The sequence below is a fragment of the Ursus maritimus genome, unplaced genomic scaffold (assembly GCF_017311325.1).
Source record: "Ursus maritimus isolate PB19 unplaced genomic scaffold, ASM1731132v1 scaffold_14, whole genome shotgun sequence".
Classification (NCBI taxonomy): domain Eukaryota; kingdom Metazoa; phylum Chordata; class Mammalia; order Carnivora; family Ursidae; genus Ursus; species Ursus maritimus.
Window position 1 is genome coordinate 5,810,406 of NW_024423786.1, and position 12,362 is coordinate 5,822,767.

The 12,362-nt window shown below is 47.7% G+C and overlaps 1 protein-coding gene across 3 annotated transcripts in view; it reads left to right on the forward strand.

Moving 5' to 3' along the window:
* TMEM40 (transmembrane protein 40) overlaps window positions 1-12,362 on the forward strand; it is a 28,837-nt gene that overhangs the window by 6,571 nt on the left and 9,904 nt on the right. Inside the window, exons 2-4 of one of the 3 annotated variants that reach the window (XM_040628429.1) lie at window positions 2,419-2,545; window positions 8,483-8,563; window positions 9,232-9,360. In XM_040628429.1, the coding sequence (XP_040484363.1) occupies window positions 2,521-2,545; window positions 8,483-8,563; window positions 9,232-9,360 (235 nt within the window). In that variant the 5' untranslated portion in view covers window positions 2,419-2,520. The remainder of the gene's footprint in view (window positions 1-2,418; window positions 2,546-8,482; window positions 8,564-9,231; window positions 9,361-12,362) is intronic. The other 2 variants (XM_008697857.2, XM_040628428.1) reach the window with 2 other exon arrangements.

Here is a 12,362-nt window from a genome sequence, read left to right on the forward strand (position 1 = left end):
GGAAGTGGATTTTCCTCTAGAGCCTCCAGAAAGGAATGCAGTCCTGCTGACCCCTTGCTTTTAGCCCAGAGAGACCTGAGTTAGGCTTCTCACCTACAGAACGGTGAGAAGCTAAATTTGTGTTATGTCGCAGTCAGATTCCCAAGAGGGAGAGATGGTCTAACCTGGGTACAGGGCTGTGACCGCTTGTCATGGAACTGTGTCGGCCAGACCAGGATATATTTGAAATTAGGGTGTATGCCTGTTTGGGGTGGCTTGGGAAGCCGAAGGAGATTCCGGAGGGCTTTGATATAACCTCCAGAAGAAGGGGCTTCGATCCCAGTGGGCAAAAACAAGCATCAGCCTTCGGTCAGCTCTGTTCTCGGAATAGCTGCTGTTTCTGCTTCTAATTCCCCCAACCCCATTACTGTCCTGGGCCTGTGTCACTTAGCTGGCTCTGCGTTTGTGGCTCACAGGCACAGCCCTGCAGTCTACCTACAGGAAAAGGGCCATTCGCCTGACATTCGAGGCCCAGGATGATTTCCCCCAACCTCACGGGCTTCCTACCCCTTCAACTGTCTGCCACCCACTTCCTCTAGTAAACATTTATCCCATTCTGCCTTTTTCCACCTGTTGAAGTCCACCTCGGTCCCCTCCTCCAAGGTGGGGCAACAGGGAGGGGTAAGCAGCTCCTGAATCAAGAGTCAGGGCTCTGGAGTCAGCCTTGCCCCCGAGTTGCCTTAAGACCTTGTGCAAGCTCCTCTCCATTTCTGGGTCTCAGTTTTCCTGTCTGTAAAACAGGACAATAATCCCCACTCTGCCTCCCTCCTGGTTCACATGAAGATCAAGTGAGCTGGGCAGGGAAAGCACTATGAGGCCGTGATGGCTTGGTGTCCCCTAGTATCCCTCTCATCCTGGGCCCAGCCTCTTGTGACAGCAGGAGCTTAGGAAATGTGGGCTGAACTGAAGGGGAAATCCAGTTTAGCAAGACTTGTCGGTACAGAGGCCCTGGCCCCACCACTGACTCAGCAGGGCTGGGCCTTTGGGAGAAAAGTGCTTGGAAGTCAGGAGTTCCATTCCCCTGTAGGATCAACCTGGGATGGGGGGGCGGGGAGGGAGCCCCTGTGAGAGGGGATTTTAGGGGCCTCTGACCAGGGTCAGGGAATGGGGCCTCTCTGCTGGGGCAGGGGTTGGATTCGAGTCCACCCGTCAGCTGGGAGACCTTGAACAAGCCCCGTGTCTGTCTGAACCTCAGCTTCCTTCTGCATAAAATAAGACTTGCATTCGTGAAAGAAGATCTTGGGGAACATGCCATGTTCTCTTTCCTCATTCTGCTTTCTTCACTTCTCCTGTCTCAACACCCCACGGTCCATCTTGCTTCAGAGGAGGTGACAGGCTGTGCACTTGAGCTGGGGAAGCCTGTCCAGAAATCCCTCGGCCAGGGCCTCAGGCTCCACCAGCAGCGCCGCCCTTTTGAGTTAGGCATTGCCCTGCACGCCGGTCCTTGAACTTTAATTTTTTTTTTTAATTCTATTTACCCTTTCTCATACTAGAAATGTGGGTGGAGGAGGGATGGGGCAGGGCATTAAAAGGAGAAACAGGGCTACCTCAGGTCCCACCTCCATGATAGTTCCATTTCCCTTGCTTCTGACGGAGGAGCTGAGCAGGTGCCCCGGCCATGAGGACACTGCTCAGGGCCCCTCGGATGGCTGACTACAAGCCAAGTCACCATCATTGGCATAGCACTCCCATGACTTAGCGGCTTCATTCCTGACGCTAATGACAGGGGCCTGAGGAGAGGTGACAGCTTCACTCCTTCCATCTCCCAACACGGACTAAGCAACTCCCTTTGCTCAACCACTTACTAGCTATGGCCCCAAGAAAGTTCCTTAGTCTCCCCGTGCCATCTAGAAAGTGGGCCCAACCACAGTGAGCCATCACGGAGTGGTGGTGAGGAACACGTGAGATGACACCTGTAAAGTGCTAAGAGGGTTGCCTGGCAGGTGGGAAGTACTTGGTTGTCGTCGTCATCGCCGCCATCATCATCATCATCACCATTATCATCATTTTTGCTCTTTGTGGGACCCATGCAGGCTTCAGGTGACACAGAAGTGAATCAGTCTTAGTCTCTCCCCTGGCTGGGCTCAGGCTCTAGTGGAGGAGACACACCCGGCCGAGCCGAGATCTCTGCGTGACTAAGAACAGTGGCCCTGGAGTTGTGCAACAAAGTGCCCTACCGTGAGGAAGAAGAGTCTGGCACAAGACAGAATTGATGAGGCTCAGGAGAGCAATATGCCCGGGAACAAGGCGGGGGTGCCCTCTGGGCCTCCCCCAATCTCTTTCTTCTTTAGAGTTGCTTCCTGCAACTTTTTCCCAGTTGGGACAAGGACCCTTGCCCCTCTGGCCCTGCTAAACTCACCCCAGTATTCCCTCCTTCAGGAATTTTCCCTGACTGATCCTGATCTGATTTGGCCTCTGGGCTCCCACAGACTCCTGATCTACCACAAAATTCCTTGAGGACAGGGATGCAACTTGTTCACCATGTATTCCCCAGTTCTAACACACGGTGGGTGCTCAATTAACAGATGTAATGTAGGAGAGGGGACGTGTGTATAAAAAGTCCTGCCTATAGGGGCGCCTGGGTGGCACAGCGGTTAAGCGTCTGCCTTCCCACATCAGGCTCCTCTGCTGTGAGCCTGCTTCTTCCTCTCCCACTCCCCCTGCTTGTGTTCCCTCTCTCGCTGGCTGTCTCTATCTCTGTCAAATAAATAAATAAAATCTTAAAAAAAAAAGTCCTGCCTATAAAGCTTTATTTTTCTCAAATAACAAGAAAGCAGGCAGCCACTGCTCAGCAGCTCAACAATGTCTCTGCATTTGCTTTGGCTTTTCCTCATGGTCACAAGGTGGCCGCTGTTGCTCCTACCATCACATTCATGTTCAAGGAAGGAAGGAGAGGCAAGACACAGCACCAGCACTGTTGGCTTCTTTTGTCAGACGTAGCAACACCCTATCCAGAACCCCAGCCAACTTCAGCTATAAGGGAGGCTGACAAAACAAGTATTTAACTGGAGCTGGCAGAACAAAATTGCAGTTCGTTAGCAAGAAAGAAGGGCAGGGCTGATGGTGGCGAGGAGGATTAAGGGAGTGGGGTAAGGAGGATGAGGACTGGCTAGGCAACTAACATTGGGCTTCGTAAAGGAGGTGATATTTTAGCTGTGCCTGGACGGTCAGATACAAATTTGATGGGGCCTGAGCAGGGCTGGGCTGGACACTGAATGTCTGAGGGTAGTAGGAGGTGTGTACAAGAGGAAATTCACATTCACTGAGCACTGCTCAGGGCAGGCACTGGCCATCTTTCCTCCCGAAGGTACTACCGTCACCAGTTCACAAACTGAGGTAACCAGAGCCAAAAGAAGGGGACTGCTCTGCCCAAGGTCATGCCGTGCATAGGTGACAGGAATGTGGTTGGACCCTGGTCAGTCTGACCCCAAAGCACATGCTCTTGCCACGGTACACATACTGTCTTGTTGCCACTCCCGTTGTAATAATGAACAACACTGCAGTTTGGTTAGCAAGAAAGAAGGGCAGGTGTGCTGGGGGAAGGAGGATTAAGGGAGTAGGGTAAGGAGGGTGGGGATCGGTTAGGCAACTAGCACAGAGCTTCGTGAAGGAGGTGGCATTGGAGCTGTGCCTGGAAGGTCAGATACAATTTTGGCGATAAGAAAGAATGGCCTAGGTCTGGAGGCCCCAAATCATCCCATCTGGCATTTATTCCACACCTGGTCTATACCAAGCATTGTTCTAAGTGCCATTTTCACAACTCTATGAGATTAGCACTATTATTGTCCCATGTTACAGATGAGGAAACTGAGACAGCAAGAGGTTAAGTAATTTGCTCAAGATCCCACAACAAGGAGTGTTAGATAGGACCCAAGCCCCGATGGTCCACGTCTGGGCACAGGGAAGGGTACTGCCTTGCCAAGGTCTTGGTAGCTTAAGAGTAGATTCTGTACCACAAACAAACATACAAAAAACCCAAACTCACAGATACAGAGAATGGATTGGTGGTTGCCAGAGGTGGGGGTGGGGGGTGGCTGAAATGGGCAGTCGAAAGGTTCAAACTTCCAGTAATAAAAGAAATGTCATGGGATGTCATGTACAACATGGTGACTAGAGTTCCTAATATGGTATTGCAGGGGGTGCCTGGATGGCTCAGTCCGTTAAACGTCCAACTCTTGATTTCTGCTGGGGTCATGATCTCAGGTTGTGGGATTGAGCCCTGCGCAGGGCTCAGCATGGAGTCCACTGGACAGTCTCTCCCTCTGCCTCTGCCCCTACTCATGCATACATATGCACATGCACTCACTCTCTCTCTCTCTAAATAATAAATCTTTAATAATAATAATAATAATAATAATATGGTATTGCATATTTGAAAGTTGCTAAAAGAATATATCTTAAAAGTTCTTATCATAAGAAAAAGAATTTGTAACTATGTATGGGAACAGGTGGGAACTAGACTTATTGTGGTGATCATTTTACAATGTCTAGAAATATTGAATCATGTTGCACACCTGAAACAAATATAATGTTATATGCCAATTACACTGCAATAAAAAAATTTTAATACAATTAAATTTTTTAAAAGATTTTATTTATTTATTTGACAGAGAGAGAGAGAGGGAGAGCACAAGCAGGGGGAGCAGAAGAGGGAGAAGCAGGCTCCCCACTGGGCAGGGAGCCTGATGCGGGGCTCGATCTCAGGACCCTAGGATCATGACCTGGGCTGAAGGCAGACATTCAACCAACTGAGCCACACAGATGCCCCCACAATTAAATTTGTTAAAGAGAGTAGATTCTCTAAACCGGTGGTTCTCAAGTGGGGGTGATTTTCACCCCCAGGGGACATTTGGTAATGTCTGGAGACGTCTTTGATCATCATCACAATTGGTTGGGGGGGGATGCTAGTGGCATCTAGTGGGGGGCTCAGCATCTTACAATGCATGCAATGGCAAAGAATCATCGGTTCCCAAATGTCTGAAGTGTTGAGGCTGAGAACCCTAATCTAAACTAGTCAGAGAGTAGTGAAGCTCTCCCCTCTCCCAGTTGAGGGCTTAGACTCAGAGCTGGAAGAAGAAATAGGGGAGGCTTTAAAATGAAGCCTGCACAACTCAGCAATGCTGCTGTAACGAACAGACCGAACCACAGGGTTCAAATAAGAGAGAAGCTGATTTCCCGTGCACGGAGCTGATCAGAGGCAGGTTCAGGTGAGCAGGCGGCTCTGTGCATGCGGACTGGCAAGACTTAAATTTCCTTCTGACTTCTAGCTCAGGAATTCCCTGGGGTATTGGCTTGTTTTTGCCTGATTGAGGTGGTTTACCGCCCCCACCTCCCACCCCCAAGGCTGCATTCCAGCATACACAAAAGCAGGAAAGAGGACGTGGAACGCAAGCAGAAGTTATGTCCAGAGCTGACACCAGGCTGTATCGCCTGGGAAAGCAGATCCTTAAATCTTTAGGAATTTTGGGAGCCGATTGGTAAGCCCAACCATTATTAAATTATAGAAATGTACAATTAAATAAATTCTATTAAAAATAGTTAATAAGTACACCAAATGTATCACTTCCTGATTTATTTGACTACCTTCTGCTATTACTCAGGCACTTGAGATTTCCTATCTGTTTTATCTGTAGGGTAGAAACACCACATGGTGTGTTCTATGGCACAGCCCTTCCCAACTTCGCACTCCACAGCCTCATGCTGGTAGCTTGAGATCAGCCGCGGTGGGAGTGTTTACACCATAGAAACCAGGAAACTCTATAAATCAGAGCTCAATGGTTTGTTTTGTGGATTGTCTACATTTTAGAAAGTGATCAAGAAAACACTAATAGGGGCGCCTGGGTGGCTCAGCGGTTAAGCGTTTGCCTCCGGCTCAGGGCGTGATCCCGGCGTTATGGGATCGAGCCCCACATCAGGCTCCTCCGCTATGAGCCTGCTTCTTCCTCTCCCACTCCCCCTGCTTGTGTTCCCTCTCTCGCTGGCTGTCTCTATCTCTGTCAAATAAATAAATAAAATCTTTAAAAAAAAAAAACAATAATAATGCAGATTGAACCTAAAAACCGCATTGCACCTGCAGCCATTACATTGTGAGTAGCACGAAAAGTTGAGAAAGTATTCTTCCAAAATTTGAAAGCTGATTCGATTCAGCGTTGCTCGCATCACTGACAAACTATGACAACAAATGCCTTAGTTGAAACACTTTGTCTTACTCGTTAGTGTGAAAGAAAACAGCAGCTAACATTCACCCTGAAAATACTTCCGTTCATCGATGATGTCGGCAACTTTTTTGTTAAAACTAGTAGTAATCAAAAATGTATTAGTAGTCTGATTTTGTGACCCCGTTGTTGGCAATGGACTTATAAAAACTGATAGTGGGTTTTGCAAGAAATTCCAAAGCACGCTGAAGTTATAGATGTGTGGAATTTGCAGTAAAGAGTGCTGTGCGTTTTATTATTTGTAAACTGTATGCTATACATTTTTTGCATCAGCAAAATGTGTAACAAATATGTGTGTATGTGTGTATGTGCATGTGTACATACTTTTTTTTCCCCCCTGGAGAGCCATTAAACAGTTCTGGGCACGCCACCACACATATCCCATCCACCCACATTCCATTGGCAGGAATGTAGTCAAATGGCCACACTTAGCTTCAAGGGATGCTGGAAACTATATAGTCTCTAGCTGGCTGGCCATGTGCCCAACAAAAATAAAGGCTTTGCAGGAGAACCCCACTCCATGTGTTTTCCCCAGGGAAGAACACCAGCTGACTGAAGTTAGCCATTTGGATTTTCCAAGGCCACGGTTATGGCCTTCTTGCGGCCTCACCAAAAGGCTGGCCTCCAGAGTTTCCGCTAGCTCCAGCTCAGAATTTCAGTAAAGTACAAAGTCCTGTCCTGAAGGGACAGTTTCCCAAACTTTGCTCTTCACTTCAAGTGCCTGCTTTCTGCACTTACCTTCACTGCTCACATCCGTAATCCTGACAGGCGTGCTGGCCGGCCAGACTCCGGCTCAGGGCCCCAGACCAACGTTTTGGGGTGTATTAAACAGAATGTGGGTTCTGGAGCGCCTCTATAAAATAGGGACAATAAAACGTACCTTGCAGGGTTATTGTAAGAATCAAATGAGACAATCTTTGAGGAAGTTTTGTTGCCTAGAAACTACAATTCAAGCGTGAGGAGCCATGAATCCCAATTCCTACCTGACTGGTTTGTGACCAGGCTCAGATAAGCCCTCTGTAAAACCATCAAGTACTACACTGAGACAAGATATGGGCACGTTACATTGATAAGTACATAAGGAAAAATTATCGGCGATTTAATTTTTTTATTTTTTTAGATTTTATTTATTTATTTGAGAGACTGAGAGAGCAAACATGAGTGCGAGAGGGGAGGGGGGGAGAGAAAGGGAGAGAATCTCAAGCAGATTCCACACTGAGTGTGGAGCCCAAGGCAGAGCTCAATCCCATGACCCTGACACCACGAACCAGGCCGAAATCGAAAGCCAGACGCTCAACCGACTGAGCTACCCGGGCATCCCTCTTGGCGATTTTATTATAACAAAAACAATACTGTTAAAAATTTAGAAAATTGAAGTAAAAATAAGAAGCTAAAAATACCCATAATACCACCACCCAGAGATATTTATTTTTTGGCCATTCTGCCACATGAGGGGAGGAATATAAATAAATATAAATATTTATATTTTGATATAGCTCCAATAACTATTACCTCAGGGCCATGTGTGGTTATTTGGACCCCCACCTACGCCCTCGGACTCAACAAGATCATGTTGGAGAAATTCCCAGACATCATATAATTCCACCATAAAAATTTCAGTATCCTTACATTTAAGGACACTTCGAATCAATATAACCTCAATATAAATATCACACCTGAAAAAATTAATACTCTGGTGGAGGATGTTGACAATGAGGGAAGGCTATGCGTGTTTGGGGCCAGGGGGCATGTTGGCTATCTCTGTCTGTCCCTTCCACTCAGTTGTGCTGTGAACCTCAAACTGCTCTAAAAACGAAAAATAAGTTATTCATATTATCAAAAGATGGCCGATTATTCAAATGTCCCTAATTGTGTATTCTTTTTTTTTTTGTAAGTTGTTCTCTTGTACTTTTGAATCTTGGGTCTTTGTCTTTTTCTTCTTTATTTGCCAAGCTCTTTTTTTTTTTAAGATTTTATTTATTTATTTGACAGAGAGAGACAGCCAGCGAGAGAGGGAACACAAGCAGGGGGAGTGGGAGAGGAAGAAGCAGGCTCATAGCGGAGGAGCCTGATGTGGGGCTTGATCCCATAACACCGGGATCACGCCCTGAGCCGAAGGCAAACGCTTAACCGCTGTGCTACCCAGGCGCCCCTGCCAAGCTTTTTTTATGTTAAGGGGATTAACGAAGGTGATATTAATTAATCACTTATTATTGTTATTCCTCCAGGGAAAACCATGGAGACTTCAGGACCTTCCTCCCAGACTCCAGATCACAGTCGAGTCCATGAAGAACCAGAAGATCTAGACTGTATGTTTGTCTTCTCTCACCCTCTGGGCAAAGCCCCATGGGAGGTAGAGTCCAGCAGTGGGTGGAACAGAAGACCTTCCTCCCCTCATGTGGCAGAATGGCCCAAGTCACAGTTGAATCCTCTAGAAAAGTAATGTTTTACACACACACACACACACACACACACACACACACGCAGTCCAGTCTGTCCCCTAGAACCTTCTAGCTTTGGGGAATTTCAGTTGCTCCCCAAATCTCAAGGGGGCTCTGGAGGCTTGGGCTGGCACTAGGGAGGGTTCTCAGAAGCAGGGAAGTTTCCTGCGCTACACCGGAATCGGGGATGAGAAGGTTCACTTGACCAGAACACACCTGCCCTGTAATTTACAGTGAATCCTAAGTTGGCAACTATTGTACACAGTCTAGTGGCCTCTGGGCAGGATGGGGGGCTTAGAAGCCGCTCTCTGGTTTCCATATTCAGAGGAATTTATGCCTTGAGGCTTCCTCCAGCCCCTGGGGCCTCTGAGAGCTCTGATCTCCTGCACCTTCCACTGGCCCCACATTTTTGGGAAAAATGTCCCAGAGAATCCTGTCATTCCTGGCCCCCAAGTGCAAGGAGATGCCCGGGGAGGTCTTGGTGGTCTCTAGGGTGGGAAGGGCAAGAAACATCCTTTTCTCTGTGTGCCTCCCAGATGAAGAGACAGAGATCCACAAGCCAAACAGGGAGGCTGGACTCTTTTCTCAAGAACAACCTAAGAGAGACAAGTCTTCTGCCTCCTCCTCCTCCTCTTCATCCTCCTCTTCCTCCTCCTCTTCCTCAGGTATAGCAATATTAATATATATGTATGTATATTCACAGTATTATTCAAGAAAAGCATTTACATGGAAAAACAATGCCCCATAATCTCCCACCTTGATACTTTAATTCTATTTTTCCATATCCCCTTCCAGACCCCACCAATCAGTGCACATAATTTGTACACAGTTACAACTACCAGACAGACAACACTGTCTTCCGTTTAAAATGTTTTGCTATCGTATCCTGGGCATTCGCCGTGTTATTCTGTAATAACTTTGCAGCTAATTTTCATGCTTACCAAAAAGCCCCTCACGGGCCGCGTCTCATGTAAAGTCACACTGAGGTTTATCGGGAGCACTCTGGTGTTGAACTCAATGTATCTGTCTGCTCAAGCAGCCTGCTAGGGCCAAACCCTTTCTTTGCCACTCACTAGCTATGTGTCCTTGGGTAAATTGCTAAACCCTATATGCTTTGGGGTCCTCATCTGGAGGCTGGGGACGATAACAGAAGGTAGGACCTCATGGGATTAAGGCGAGGATCACATTCTTTACACATGTAAAGTCTTAGCACTGAGCACGTAGTAAAAGCTTTAAAAAAACAACCTTAAGATTATCCCCCAACCTTCCACCAGTTTACCTTGCTCAAAGCCTTTTACTTTTTGAATTTTGGCACAAAACGTGTCCTCAGCATTGACTCCCCACAAGTCCTTCAGTGTGTTACCAGGAAATGAACATCTCCCATTGGGCCTTGATTACAAATTGCCACATTATTCTCTGATAGAAAGCAGAATGTCCTTTCATTTTTGTTCTCTTAATTCAAAATGCTAGGCTGAATGGATAGCAGTGGCAACGTCCTGGCTGGCATTTAAAGCACCTACTATGTGCCAGGTACTCTTCCAAGCACTTTACGTGTAATAACTCAGTTCATTCTCAAAGAGACCCATTGAGGAAGGTGCTATGATTATTCCCATTTTATAGGTGAGGAAACTGAGGCACAGGAAGTCTAACTGACCTGCTGTCAGAGGGCTCAGTAACCAAACAGGGATCCCTGGAGGTCTTTCTGGGACTGGGGAGGTTAGGGGGTGGACTCTGGTCTACTCCTCCACCAGAATGCCTGCACTAAGATCTGCTTTACAGAGTGGGCTGGGGCCTGAGGCTTTATTTGGAGAAAGAATTCTCTGGCTAAATCCTAAAAAATGCTTGCAAAGCCCTGGCCTCACATCCTCACATTGCATATGTTGAGCCTGAGGCTCCAGACCACAAAATCTATGCTTGTTTCTCCAGACAGAGGAGAGCGAGTGATGGGTGGTCCAGTGGGTTCATTTGTAGCCAGTCTCCTCATGGGACTGGAAAGGAAGCCACTGCCCTTATTTTTTTAAAAGATTTTATTATTTCTTTGAGAGAGACGGGGAGAGACAGAAGCAGACCCCCCTGCTGATCAGGGAGCTTGACATGGGACTCGATGCCAGGACCCTGAGATCACGACCCGAGCCAAAGGCAGACGCTTAACCGACTGAGCCACCCAGGCACCCGAAAAAGCCTATTTTTTTTTAACATTGATTAATATTTATAAAATACAGAAAAGAAGAAAATAGAAGCCAACCCAAATCCTATCTTCTGAGATAAATACTGCTGTCATAATCTTGATGTACTTCCTGATACCTTTTTCTCTGTATCTAGCTGAGATCACAATGCACTGATTTTAAAGCATAGTTAACCTGGCTTTCCGGAAATTAGAAATGTATCCGCGGTTGAGCGGGAGCTCCCCAAGCACACTGAAGGACAGTAGCTGCCCGAGCCATCTCGGTCATCCCAAGGAAAAGGGAGTCCGGTGGACCTGAAACCAGGAACTTCCTGCAATGCTGACCGTCCAGGAGTGCAGAGAAATCTGTCATTCTTCAAATCTTGATCGAGCTCCTCGTGCAGGCACCCTTAGAACAGCGAGGATCCAGGCCTTGTCCTTCAGGAGCTCGGGATGGTTGGAGAGACGAACAGCGCCACCCCCGGCCTCGGGCCCACAGTGTCGAGTAACCGCGGACGAGGGAGAGCGAAGATGAGTGTGAGCTGGGGCGGATGGAAAAGCCTTCCTACCCCTTAATCTTCAAGATAAGGGCCACACAATGGGAAGAGCCTTCCAGGTGGGCACAAACAGAGTCAGCATGATGTTGTGGGGACACCGAGACGACACAGCCCTGTGCTTGTAATAGGATACCTCGGATGACCTTGTCTTACCTTCATGAAAGCAGCGGTGGAAACATGAAATGATTTGTCCAAGATCACACAGAGAGCTCGTGGCAGATCTCCTACCCCTCTCAGCGCCCCAAGAGCTATCTTTCCTCCAAACCACACTCCTCGTATAAGCTACATTCCGAGAACACCGGAACGATGTGTTTCCGGCTCATTCCAGGCTGAGGTTCTCCTACAGCTTGCGTTTGTTCTCCGCAGAGCGCAGGGACCAGGACCAGCCCCCAGGAGGAACCGGACAATGCCCGCCAAGCCAGGGGCGGCGCAGCCCCCAGAGACAGCTCGCCTGGTAGGCAGCAGGCCTTGCGGTTTCCCCTTTGCCCGCCCAGCTCACGGTTGAGCTCCTCCGCGGGACTGAGCGCGCCTGCGCGGGGCTCCCAGCCCCGTTTGTAGTAGGCGCGAGGAGCAGCGGCCTCGTGCCCAGCACCCGCAAGCCACCCTTCCTGCCTACAGCTCTGATCTTCACACGGCTCCGAAGCGAGAAAGATAGATGTCGAATCATATGCTTCGTCTGCTCTCAGGTGTAGTGTGTAAAAATTCACGCATACGTGGTGATAAATAAGACTGGAAGGAAAAATAGCACAACGTTAGTAGCGGCTATCTCTGGATGTTTAAATCATGGGTGATTTTTATTTTTGCTTTTTTGACCTGTCTTATACTACAAATAGTATACAACGAGCATGTTTTATTTTGAAGACCAGAAGAAAATTTTTGGAAAAATAAAAATTGTAAGTAAATTTTGGCCTAAATGGATTGTGGGAAGAAAAGAGCATGAGGGAAA